The sequence below is a fragment of the Simochromis diagramma genome, unplaced genomic scaffold (genome assembly GCF_900408965.1).
Source record: "Simochromis diagramma unplaced genomic scaffold, fSimDia1.1 OVJJ01000361.1, whole genome shotgun sequence".
Taxonomy (NCBI): domain Eukaryota; kingdom Metazoa; phylum Chordata; class Actinopteri; order Cichliformes; family Cichlidae; genus Simochromis; species Simochromis diagramma.
Window position 1 is genome coordinate 2,346,257 of NW_024386860.1, and position 11,713 is coordinate 2,357,969.

The following is an 11,713-nucleotide window of genomic DNA, read 5'->3' on the forward strand; positions in this document are numbered from 1 at the left end:
GACCCATCCCCAAACCAGTCGTGCTGAACAATGTTAAAGCCAGTATAACGTTCTCCATGGCTTTTCGAGAACCTTTCATGCCTTAGGGTTAATCCTCAGGGTGACCCTGCAAGAAAAGTTCAGGGCCGCAGTGGCAAATTTTGATATTATACAGCAAACGTCAGTTAGGCTCCAATGTCCTGACAGTAAGCACAGGGCCCACTGAGTAAAGCTACCCTCATTAAGTTTGTCTGTGAATGATTGGTCAGAGACATTCATACTGGTCGCCCGCTAGTGGTCATTTTGTAGGGCTCTGGCAGTCTTCTTCCTGATATCTGCTTTTTGCACAAAGGAGCAGATACCAGTTCTGCTGATGGGTTAAATACTTTTTAAAACACTTTCCAGCTCTTCTAATGTAACTGTTTGTCTCCTAGAATCTACTCCATGCTCTTGAGTCTGTGCTGGAAGACACAGCAAACCTTCTGGCATCCTGGAGGATTGGACTACCCGTGCAACCTCTGTAGGGTCCAGGTATTGTCGTATGCTACCAGCAATGACACTGAGTCTAGTCACATGCAAAACTGATGAAAAAAAAAAAACAGCCAGAAAAGATAAGGAAGGAAAAATGTCAGAGGCCAAACACATTTTGTTTAGCAGTGTATTTAAATGAAAACTATAGAAAGAATAACATTTTACAATTTTTCAGCCAGGAAGAGTCCAGCAAGAGGCTGCGAGCACACGGTTTTAATCTGGTCCAGTTCGTCTTGTTAAAGAGTCTCACCTTTCTGTAAGAGTGACACCACGCCGCTGATTAATCTGCATCTTATTTCTGCATCTTATTTCTGCCAAATTGAATGGCAGAAATAAAAGGAAAACAGACAACACTGGAATATTTACCATTTTATTGAGACATTTTCTTGTGTAGTTTCTAATAATATCCATAGGGCAGTTGGCTAAATTGACCAAGTGTCTATAGACATTGACAAATGAAAAGTCAGTCCAGAGCGATGGCAATGTTTCTTGGTGTGAATATCATATACATGTGAATATCTGCATGTTATTGTGTTGGCGCTCATCATTGAAAAAAACAATGGCAGCACTGAGTGTCTGTGTTGAGTTCTGCTGGTCAGCAAGTTGCAGAACTCAGAACTTTAACTGTGCCATCCCTATAACTTATAGTTTTATGCACCCGTTGTAAAATAGTTTACAGTGTGCGGTCCTTTCCTGTGTTGCTGCTCTGCAGTGATCTGAGAATCTTGGTCATCAATATAACATTATTAGTCATGGCGTTGTCCGTCCCTGCTGAGGCTTTAGAGCTGTGCTGCATACTGACAATGTCACCACTGGTCTGCTTGGGCTCTGCGCGGCGGAAAAGATGTCTCATAGTGGCCTGGAGACAGCAGGAGAAGTAAATTATTTGGAGAATCAATGAGTAAAAAAATGATGATGGGCATATCACACCTGAAGGGACAGGTGGATGTGGAGAAAAGAAGAAAAATGTCAAGTTAGGTTAAAGAATGTGGAGGAAGAGAATAGGAAAAGTGCTTCAGTCTTACCTGGAAATTATTTGTAACAAAACAGTAGACAACAGGATCCATACAGCTATTCAAACTGCTGAGGGTGACAGTTAGATGGTACACTATCACATGGTGAGGCATGTCAGGGTAGAAGTATACCACCACCTGCAGCACAAACAGGCAATGCCAAATGTTCCCATAAAAGCAAATACATTTTTATCATTAGGTCAAACAAAAACGTTCATTTCATTAATATGTTTATTGTGTTTCACTGTTTACTGTTTTTATCTTTGTTGTATTTTATTAAAATTATAACTTTGAGATCCTTACTATTTTCCCTACTTTTGTGTTCAGCTTTTTTAAAATAACATTCTATTGTATTTTAGTTTAGTATTTTATGTTAACTTTGCAGTCAATGACTGCCTGAAGTCTAGAAGCCATTTATATCCAAATGCTCAGTTTTCTCCTCTGCCAGGACTTTACTGCAGTCATCTTCAGTGGCTGTCTGTTTGTGGATCTTTCTGAATTCAGTTTTGTCTTTGGTAACTGAAAAGCCTGCTCTACTGGGTTGACTGACTTGGGCATTGAACATTGTCCGATTTCTTTGTCTTGGGAAACGCTCTGGTTGCTTCTGCGGTAAGGTTTTTGTCACCATGAAGTGCCGTCTGGATCTGATCAGAGAGAACAGCCCTGCACACCTCACAGTTTTGTCCTGCTGCTTCTGTTAGCAGTTGCATCATCAATAAATACTAATGACCCTGTTATACTGGCAGCCATACATGCCCATGCGATATCACTGGCTCCAACCATGTTTGACATATAACGTGGTATGCTTTGGATCATGAGCTTTTTCTTTGCTTCTCCATACTTTTCTCTTCCCACAATTCAGGTACAAGTTAATCTTTGTGTCATCTGTCCAAATAATCTTTTCCTGCACTGCTCAGGCTCTTTTAGATGGTTTCTGACAAAGTCTAATCTGCCCTTCCTGTCCTTAAGTTTAACCAGTGGATTTGCACCTTGCTGTAAACCCTTTGTGTTTACATTCATGAAGGCGTCTCTTGATTGCAGACTCTGACAATGATACATGAACCTCCTGGAGAGTGTTAGTGAGGAAACAGGCTTCATCTGACCATAAAATTATTTATCAGGAAGTTGTCCAATTATATTTGAGCTGCTGAAAATGGAGGACTGTGTACTGTGTGTATATGTATGTGTATACATAAACTTTCTGTCTTTTTAATACATGTCAATATTGGTTTGAAATATTGTACATGTATTTTTGTCTATATATTTATGTTATATATATAGATTTTTTTTGTTGCTTTATCACCTGGTAATATTGTCTAATCAAAATTGTCCTGAACCTACCGGTGACCCACAATGCAGGGTCAAGGTTCACCCAAGCATGGACATAATTTATGAGCAGTTCAAGCAAAGGCTGGTTTTCTGCCTCACATTTGTTCATTTGTAATCCTTTTAGAGGATAAAGTTGAAAGCATCCACAGTTTCATAAGGGAGAATACAATCATTAATACTACTTGGCCTTTTACTTTATATATACTTGTTGCAAATACTTGTTGCTCACCTGTCTAACATGAAAGGGTGTGAAACAGACTGTGAAGATGATCAGCACAGTTGTCAACAGCTGGACAGCTTTCCTTCTCCTATCCCTGAGAAAATAAAGTTAAAGATACCATTATCTGCATATTTTTATGGGATACAAACTATCCTATGTGTCAGTGAGTCAAAGACAGACAGACGGCTCACATACACACATGGAACAAAGAGGCTCACATTCAAACCCAATTTCAGTTCAGAATCAACATTTAACAAAACCCCTGCACATCTTAGGACTGTACGGTGAAGCTGGAATAACTGGAGAGAATCCATGTAAACAGTTAATGCAGTGCATCCTAAAAGTATTCAGAGCGCTTCACTTGTTCCACATTTTGTCATGTTACAACCTTATTCCAAAATCGATTTATTTACATTTCACTCGAGATTCTGCACACAATACCCCATAACGACAATGTGAAAAAGGTTTGCTTGAAATTCTTGCAAATTTAAAACAAAAAACAAAAACATAACATGTATATAAGTATTCAGAGCCAGTGTGTGATTTCCTCTGAATATTTTGTGGATGCACTTTATTTTCTTCAATACAAGAAAAACAACTTTAGTTTTCTTTCCCGCCATCTGTCAGTGTAATATTAGTTCTACCTACCTGCTCTGTTGCATCAGACGACGGTCTGTTAAGGCCCACATAATGCGCAAAGTGAAGACCACAATGATGACAAGTGGTAGAAAGAACTCAGTGATGGTGAGAAAGAGGAGCTTTGAGAGACAGCAGCCTGTGTGCTGAAAAGCGGTGGAAAGAAAGGAGTAGGTAACCACAATGGCAAACAGCCATACAGAAATGCAAACACATTTGGCCACACTGGAGTTCCTCCAGCGACGAGAGGCTTCAGCCTACAAAGACAGAACAGAATGTGCAGCCTTGTAAGTGTCTAGCATTTTCAAAAGCACGACTGTGTAACCAAGCTACAGACGACACTCACCTGCACAATGGCAAGGTACCGGTCGACGCATATGCAGGTTAGAAACAGGATACTGCAGTACATGTTGACAAAGTAGCTGAAGATGTGCAGATATGAGCAGGTGATACAAGCTCCTCCACTGTAGTAGAGCAGGATGCGAGTCGGTAGAGAGAGATTCACCAAGAGGTCACTCACGGCCAGGTTGATGGTGTAGATGACTGAGGTGGTCTTTTGCTTGGTGCGGAAACAGAAAACATAAAGTGCAACTATGTTGAGCACCATGCCCACCTGAAAAACCAAAAGAGTTAAAAGATAGATGCGAGGAAAATTAGTAAGAGGTACTAAATTTCAACATAGAAATTATGTGCAACATTAAAAAGCCTTCGTCAAAACACCTTACCAGGAAAATAAGGGAGTTTATGACCACCAGTGCAATCCAAAGGCCATAGAAGTCATTGTAGAGCCCCTCGTCTAAATGTGCCAGTCTTTGAAGATATCTTTCCATACCACTTGTGTTTGCTGGACCCGATATTTGAGGTGTATTAAAGGAAGTGTTGATGAAAAGCCAGGACTCTGTACCATTAATGTTCATCATCATGATGATGTGCGATGAGGTGATAAGCCGCCTTAATGATGTTGATGAGGATTGTGAGGATGACACGGATGATAAAGTGGAAACTGTCAGAGAGAATAATACAAGTTTTATAGATAGAGATATATACACCACATTTACTGACAGATCCACGCATTCGTTGCATTAGTTTTCATGTTTAAACAGAAACCTGCAGTTTTACAGTTACATCATCTCTAAAGGCCTGCCTTGCTGTACTATGTTACTTCCTCTTTTCTATGTTTGACTTCAGCATCTACAGAGAAACACAGGGACACACACTGTCCTCCTTTTCTCTGATGCTCACTCTCTCTGTCTCTGACCTCATACTGGCTGTTGCTGTTGTCACAGATACACTGGCATGGCTATTTTAAACCAATAACTGGCTTGTTGAACCCATATATTTATAATGTAACTATATTTATTTATCACTACAGCAATACTCCCTGAGGGGCTAGGATTAATTCTCATTCCAGCTATTATTACAAATAAAAAATAAATACTTTTGCTCTTATTGGCCAAGATATAACCCTCTCACAAATTACAGAAACAACACGTCATTACTCTGGACATCTAGGGACCTTTTCATTTAATCATAATAAAAAAGAGATAGATCATTTGTTTTCTTTTCCATTTAAATAGCTCACAAAAGCTTAGATCTATAGTAAGAGAGTCATTTCATGGCTACATTAATTAGCCCCTGTTTGAGCTGGCGTGTGTATGTTTATTTACTTTAATTCTTTTACTTTAAGTGACTTTTACTAAAAGTGATCTGAGGATTTTACACCTAAAGCCAACAGGACAGCAGTAGCGTGTTGAGATGAAGACTGTGAAGGAGAAGAAAAAGGTTACAGAATCAATCTCATGGATAATCTACTGGCATTTAAAGCACTAAAAAAGGCCAAAGTCGCGTGATGTTTCGCATAAATGAGCTGGATTTCACTTCTGCATCCTTTGTCTTCCATGACAAATGCAGTTTAATTGCTCCTGTGAGTGCCACACTGGGAAGGTTTAAGAAGCCCAGTGTATGTGATGCCCGGAGTTTGTGTTTTGTGCTCCTTGCTTACAACAAATCCCTTAGCAAAATAATCATGATGAAAAATGTAGTCTATTCATGCTAATGGGAATAACATGCTCAACTGAGGGTGAGGCATGAATAATGTGATTCATCTGCATGAACCGGAGCAGTCTAGCCACACAACATTAACAGCACTGAAGGAAATAAATGAGTGTTTTCACAGTGACACCCTCTGATATTAGTCAGCTTATTTGACCTAGTTCATCATTATTAACAGTGCTTACAAGCGTTATAGTGAGGTACTCTGAGGAAAGTTTTTATTTAGGCACTTGCTTCTTTCTCTCTCTTTTATGATATATGCACAAATATGAGTGTTATTCATCCTAAGCAACCCATGAACTATGTGTAAGTTTCAGCAGAATGGCAAAAAAGTTAGCCCTGTTGTCATTTCTTCTTTATTTCTAATAACTTGTGCATTTAAAAATTACTTAAAAACTGTTCCCAAACATTCTTTGAGAATTTTTCTTTTCAGTTTGTTAAAGGTTTTCCACTTAGATTTCACTCTTAGAAATGTAGTCAGACATTTTCCTGTGACACCAGTAACTACAGCCAGTTGCATTTAGTTTGCCTTATTATTTGGCTTATTAACCCTTACACACTGTTCATAAACCGTGTCTTCACAGGATCCAAAATGAAATGCTTTAGACTTTATAAATAGCCTATGAGACAATATTAAATTAATGATTAATTATTAATGTTAAATAATATTTCACAGAGCATGAGAAAGTGTATATTTTTGGGTTTTGTAAAAAAACTCTACTATCACACAACATCATGCCCTGTTTAATCTAAATAATAAAAACATTGCAGCTATAATTGTTTAAATATATTTTATTGAAAGTAAAAATGGCGAGATCACTCTGGAACTGTTGGGATTTATTATACATTATAACCATTAAACATCATGTCTACTGCTTATTGTATAACTGCAAACTAGTCTGTCTATCCAAAACAGCAATAAGATACCACCTAGCACTGATCTACCCACTCCCTATTCCTCTTCTGAGTTCTATTGTAATCTAATTTAGCTGTCACCTAATTTAATCTCAGAAGTTCAGAATACAGGGATTCTACTTTCTTCATTTTTAGATTATTTAGTTACATTGTTGCTTCTTGCTCTTGCGGGTGCACATCTTGTGTCTGTATCAAGGCACCATCTGACCTCTGTATGACCTCTGTTCCTTATGTGCATCATACATATGATCACTTCTATGTTTTGTTTTGTTTTTTTACTATTTCCAGACCAGCAAGTGCCTACCTCTGTGGGAACCTGGGCAGCTGTGGTGGGAACACAGTGTCAAGGTCACCCTCGAACTCTGTCACCACTATCCCATAGAAAATACACACATAGTTTCAAGATTCCCTAAATCCACAATTTTCCGTGATTTGACTCACACGAGTGGCTCTAGAATGCATCTCAACAGACGTGGCTCAAAATGAACCTGAAACAGCCTCAATGTACAAAATCTAGTAGCACCTGCAATCGTATAAATTGACTGACCCTCTCAAGTCATCACTTTTCAGGCTAAACGAATGACATTTAGGATATTTTTACTGATGTCAAATGTCAATTAAAGCATGCAAGAGTTAATACATGTGATACAGCTATAACATGATTGGAATCCTTAGGCAACCCTAACAGCACGACGAGCTCATGTTTGTTCTTCTATTGCCATCATGGGCCATCAAGTAAAGATTTATGGTAGGAAAATTAAAATGCTATTAATTTAAAATAAAATTTACAGTAGGGCTCACACTCTCTATCTGCTATAAGCTAAAATACTGCCTAGTGTAACTGTACTGTAATACCGCAACATTAGGCAACCCAGATGTAATCTAATGCATCACTGTTTCCATTTTATTGTTGCTCTTCTTCTTCCGAAATCAAAGACAGTCATGATGCAATGACTGTAAAATGATACTGGGAGGAAAAGAGAGGGCTCAGAGGAAGATCCAAAATAACACTGTGCAAATAAATCCTAGCAGCGTGGGAGTCTGGCTTTATGTGTGTGTGTTTGTGTGTGCTACTGATCATCTAAAAGACAGCATTCAAGAAAACAAATAAGGCAAAATTATGGAGTGTGACAGTGATATATTATGTTTTTTCCTAGTTTTACTTAAACCCTTCAAGACAACTCTGATTTTAGAGACATATGTACTCGCGATTGGACTAAAAGCTTGCCGCTGGTGTTTCAGCACACCCTGATTAAGAAACAGTTCACAAAAATCTAACTTGGTGAAACACTTCATTAAGTTTTCAATTTTTTAATAAAATAGAAATTTTATATGACATACCTGCTGAGAAAAAGGAGATCAGTCAAATGAGTAACTCTGAAGTCAACTATGATGAAACTGGGGTGTCTTTAAATCCTAATCCAAAATTCCTTCATCGTTGTCCAAGGATACTTCAGCTTTCAGTGACCTTTGCAACTTTGTATCTTCATCCCCGTTTCTGGAAGTCGTCTTTCTGCGTTAAGCAGTTCATCATCAGGTAGAATTCCATTTCTGTTTTGTGCGTAAATCTGTGAACGAGATGTACTTGCCCATTCTGAATATCTCCAAATTTTTCAAACACCCTCCTGTCTATCGGCCTCTCCATCTGTGTTTGTAAATCTCACCTGTGTCAGTGTGTTCTTATTTTTCTCTTCTCCTATTTCTCCTTCTTTTTCCATCATTTTTAGTCTCTCTCTTCATTCAGCGGCTCGGGCTTAATACCTTCCTCCCTCACTCTCTAAAGCTCTCTTCAGTTTCATCCCCGGACAGGAAGTCTTAAAATGTGTTTACATTCCCGGGAACATGCATGTGCCCATATACACTATGCACACACACACCAGTGTAAAGCACAAGCATGCACACATAAAACATATTCTGTAACAAATGTTGTGCATTTTCTAGGGGTTTTTCTTTCTGATTTTGTGACTTTCTTTCATATAAACAGAGTGTGCAGTGATGGATTCTTATATCAAACATGGCCAAAGTTTCAAAAGCTTAGTCAGTGTTTGAAGTAATCCCTGTGAATCAAAAGCTCAGGCTTCAGACTTGGCTCTCCATGATGTCAAACAGAAGGAGTATCTTTAACATAGTCCTCTCAAGCACAAGAGTTACATACATCTGCTGTTCAAACCCTTTGTTTGAGCCGAGTGGCCAATCAGGAAAGGCAGATGTTTCAGACAAATGAACTGAGGGCGTGCAAAGAGACATAGTGTAAGATACATATAAATTTGGCTCATCTGCACTTTACTACAATCGAAATAAAAAATATTGGTGAACTTGTATGAAGGAAAATTAGAGGCTAAATATTGTTTGCTGTTTTTCTTCACTGGATTTTTTAAAAATGTGTGAAAATTTGTGTGGATATGCACACGCACATGTGTGTGTTAGACACATCTACTGTATTTTGTAGACATTTCTTAAATGTGTTGATAAATGTATAAAGACATGATTAGATTGCTTTAAATGTATTTACAAGCAACAATTACATTACAAACTTTGAAAAACTCATGTAATGTAATGTACTCAAATTGATGGATGCTTAATTATTGTCATCATGTCTCCTGTAATGTGCAGCATTTAGCATATCTTATATTTTTTATCCATAACCTAAATACAGGAAGTAAATACACTGGTCTGACTAAAAATCACATTCAAATGTAAGACTCGGGCTGTCTCTTGATAACTAGTCCTGGTTCAAGCATCCATCAGTCTTGCAGAATGGGACAGGTTTAGGTCTCCTGGTTTCCTGGCAGGAGAATCATCATCACTCATAACTTGTCAGGCTAGCTAGAAAAGATCCGGAATAACGGATGCCAAGAGAAGCGCCATGGATCAATCTGTTAGAACGAGCAGGGTAAGAACAGAATGGAAAGAAGTGCATGGAGCAAGGGCACGGGAACATGTTAGAGAAATACTCAGAGAAAAACATGGAGTAAATATATATATGTCTGCACATGTGGGTAAACAGAAGACAGACCGTTACAGTATATAATGTCTTTGTGAATGTAGGCTGTTATAGAGATGGTGCATCAATCTGTGGGTAAGAGGATCTGGAAGGTGTGGTTTATATCATTCTGAACACCGATGATTCGTAACAGATGTTGACATTTTTTGCATTTCTTACATTGGTGCAGCCATCTGCAGCAAAAAAGTAAAGTCTCCTGCCTTCCTTGTTTAACAGGAATGAGGAGATTTTTTAAATTATTCTGTAAACAACTACATGTATCCCTCATGACAACAAGCACAAGAGGAAAACGTGAACTTACTTGTAGAGTCTCTACAGAAACAATAATATCCTTAAAGACAGGAACCAAACTAGCCTTATACAATTTCCTACCAAGTCCTTAAAGAAAAAATTATACCTGTTTATTTTTGTTTTGAAGGGATTGCCTCACATATCCAAAGTCCCCTGTCTTATCTACAGTCTAATCGCCCGTGATGATTGTTTAACCAAATGTCACACTTGAGAAACTTTATGATTTGTCCCAGACTTCATGTTTAACTCTCTGTCAACCTGACAAAATGCAGGTTCACAGCCCTGTCCTCACACCTATGGATGACTAATCTACTAGCACATGGAGAGAAAGTGAGAATGTGATCTGGTTTTGTGCCCTTGGATAAAATAAAAAACTAAAATAAACTGTCACTGTCTTACACTGAATATTTAGCCAGGTAGGCAGTGAGCTTGATCATCATGACTATCAGTCCTTAAACCCTGGTTTGGTAAATGTCTGTGACTAAAGATTGAAGTGTATGAGTATTAATGACTGTGTCTGGATGTATTATTATATCTTTGCAATTTCTGCTTTTACCTTGCTATCATCCAAACACACATTAAATAGTAACCATTAACAATAAACTGGTAAAAGAAATAGGAGAGTAAGATTTGAGGTTATTTTGGAAAATACATGATGTATATGACTCTCACTGTAATTTGGGATGCAGGTGAAGTGAAGCATTAACCCAACATCCAAGGATGGAAGTAAATTTGCTTTTCTGAATGCATCACACGATCGTTCTAATCTTGATAAAGGAGCTGAAAGAAGAGCTAAGTGGTGAGTGTCACAGACATCATCATCATCGTCTTGATTACAGATTTATACCACTGCCTGGAGGTATTAATATTTGATTACTTCAGAGCCTCAGACAACAGGGTCTTGAATTTAATGACAGGAGCCACTGGCGGTACATACAGGTGTAAAATTACTATGCACTGCTGTACATCGAACACTGTTAAGGGGTGAAAGGATCGCTTAGGAGTAAGCTGGAAGGAAACTGCAGTAGTTGTCTTTTTCCTCAGTTTTCTTTGAGGTATGATTCTCTGAATGGTGAAGTCTCAGTAGGGTGGTAGTTTGAGAAAAAAGTAATCCTTTAATAGAGTAACTTTTATCAGCAGTGTGATCTTATACAGTGGCAATTATGGTAACTGGCCTGTATTTGTATAGCGCTTTACTAGTCCCTAAGGACCCCAAAGCGCTTTACACATCCAGTCATCCACCCATCCACACACTGGTGATGGCAAGCTACATTGTAGCCACAGCCTGGGGCTACAATGCACTGACAGAGGCGAGGCTGCCGGACACTGGCGCCACCGGGCCCTCTGACCACCACCAGTAGGCAACGGGTGAAGTGTCTCGCCCAAGGACACAATGACCAAGACTGTCCAAGCCGGGGCTCGAACTGGCAACCTTCTGATTACAAGACGACCTCCCAACTCGTGAGCCATGTGAGCCATTAGATATGCCTTCTAATTTGGTAAATGTTAAATTACTGTCTCCTAATCTAATTATTACAAACCTTCAAATTGTACACTAACAGGTGAAAGAGAAATTAGTCACCAACTCGGAGATTGTCTTTTCTCATAGACTTAAATATCTGCCTAGTCTACAGAAATCTAAGGCGATAAGGCAATACAGTTCCACAGTAAATTAGTACAGCTCTGAAACATCGTCTTCCAAAAGCTGCTTCAAGTTCAGATATTTGCAAAAATTTCCACCAT

At 38.7% G+C, this 11,713-nt stretch overlaps 1 protein-coding gene across 1 annotated transcript; it reads right to left on the minus strand.

The window, feature by feature from the left end:
* Positions 1-916: 916 nt before the first annotated feature.
* On the minus strand, positions 917-11,231 carry LOC120732193 (G-protein coupled receptor 20-like). Its single transcript, XM_040029616.1, has 7 exons — positions 8,017-11,231; positions 4,434-4,711; positions 4,055-4,321; positions 3,721-3,965; positions 3,082-3,166; positions 1,536-1,661; positions 917-1,369 (listed from the first exon to the last, which is right to left on the minus strand). Exons 2-7 carry the CDS (start codon positions 4,629-4,631, stop codon positions 1,184-1,186), a joined length of 1,107 nt encoding a protein of 368 aa, XP_039885550.1. The 5' UTR covers positions 4,632-4,711; positions 8,017-11,231; the 3' UTR covers positions 917-1,183.
* Between the last annotated feature and the right edge of the window lie 482 nt (positions 11,232-11,713).

Coding starts and splice junctions, on each gene's coding strand:
- LOC120732193 (XM_040029616.1), bottom strand. CDS start 4,631: ATGATGATGAACATTAATGGTACAGAGTCCTGGCTTTTCATCAACACT. Junction 4,322..4,433: donor TAAACTCCCTTATTTTCCTG/GTAAGGTGTTTT, acceptor TTGGTTTTTCAG/GTGGGCATGGTGCTCAACAT. Junction 3,966..4,054: donor GGTACCTTGCCATTGTGCAG/GTGAGTGTCGTC, acceptor CTGTCTTTGTAG/GCTGAAGCCTCTCGTCGCTG.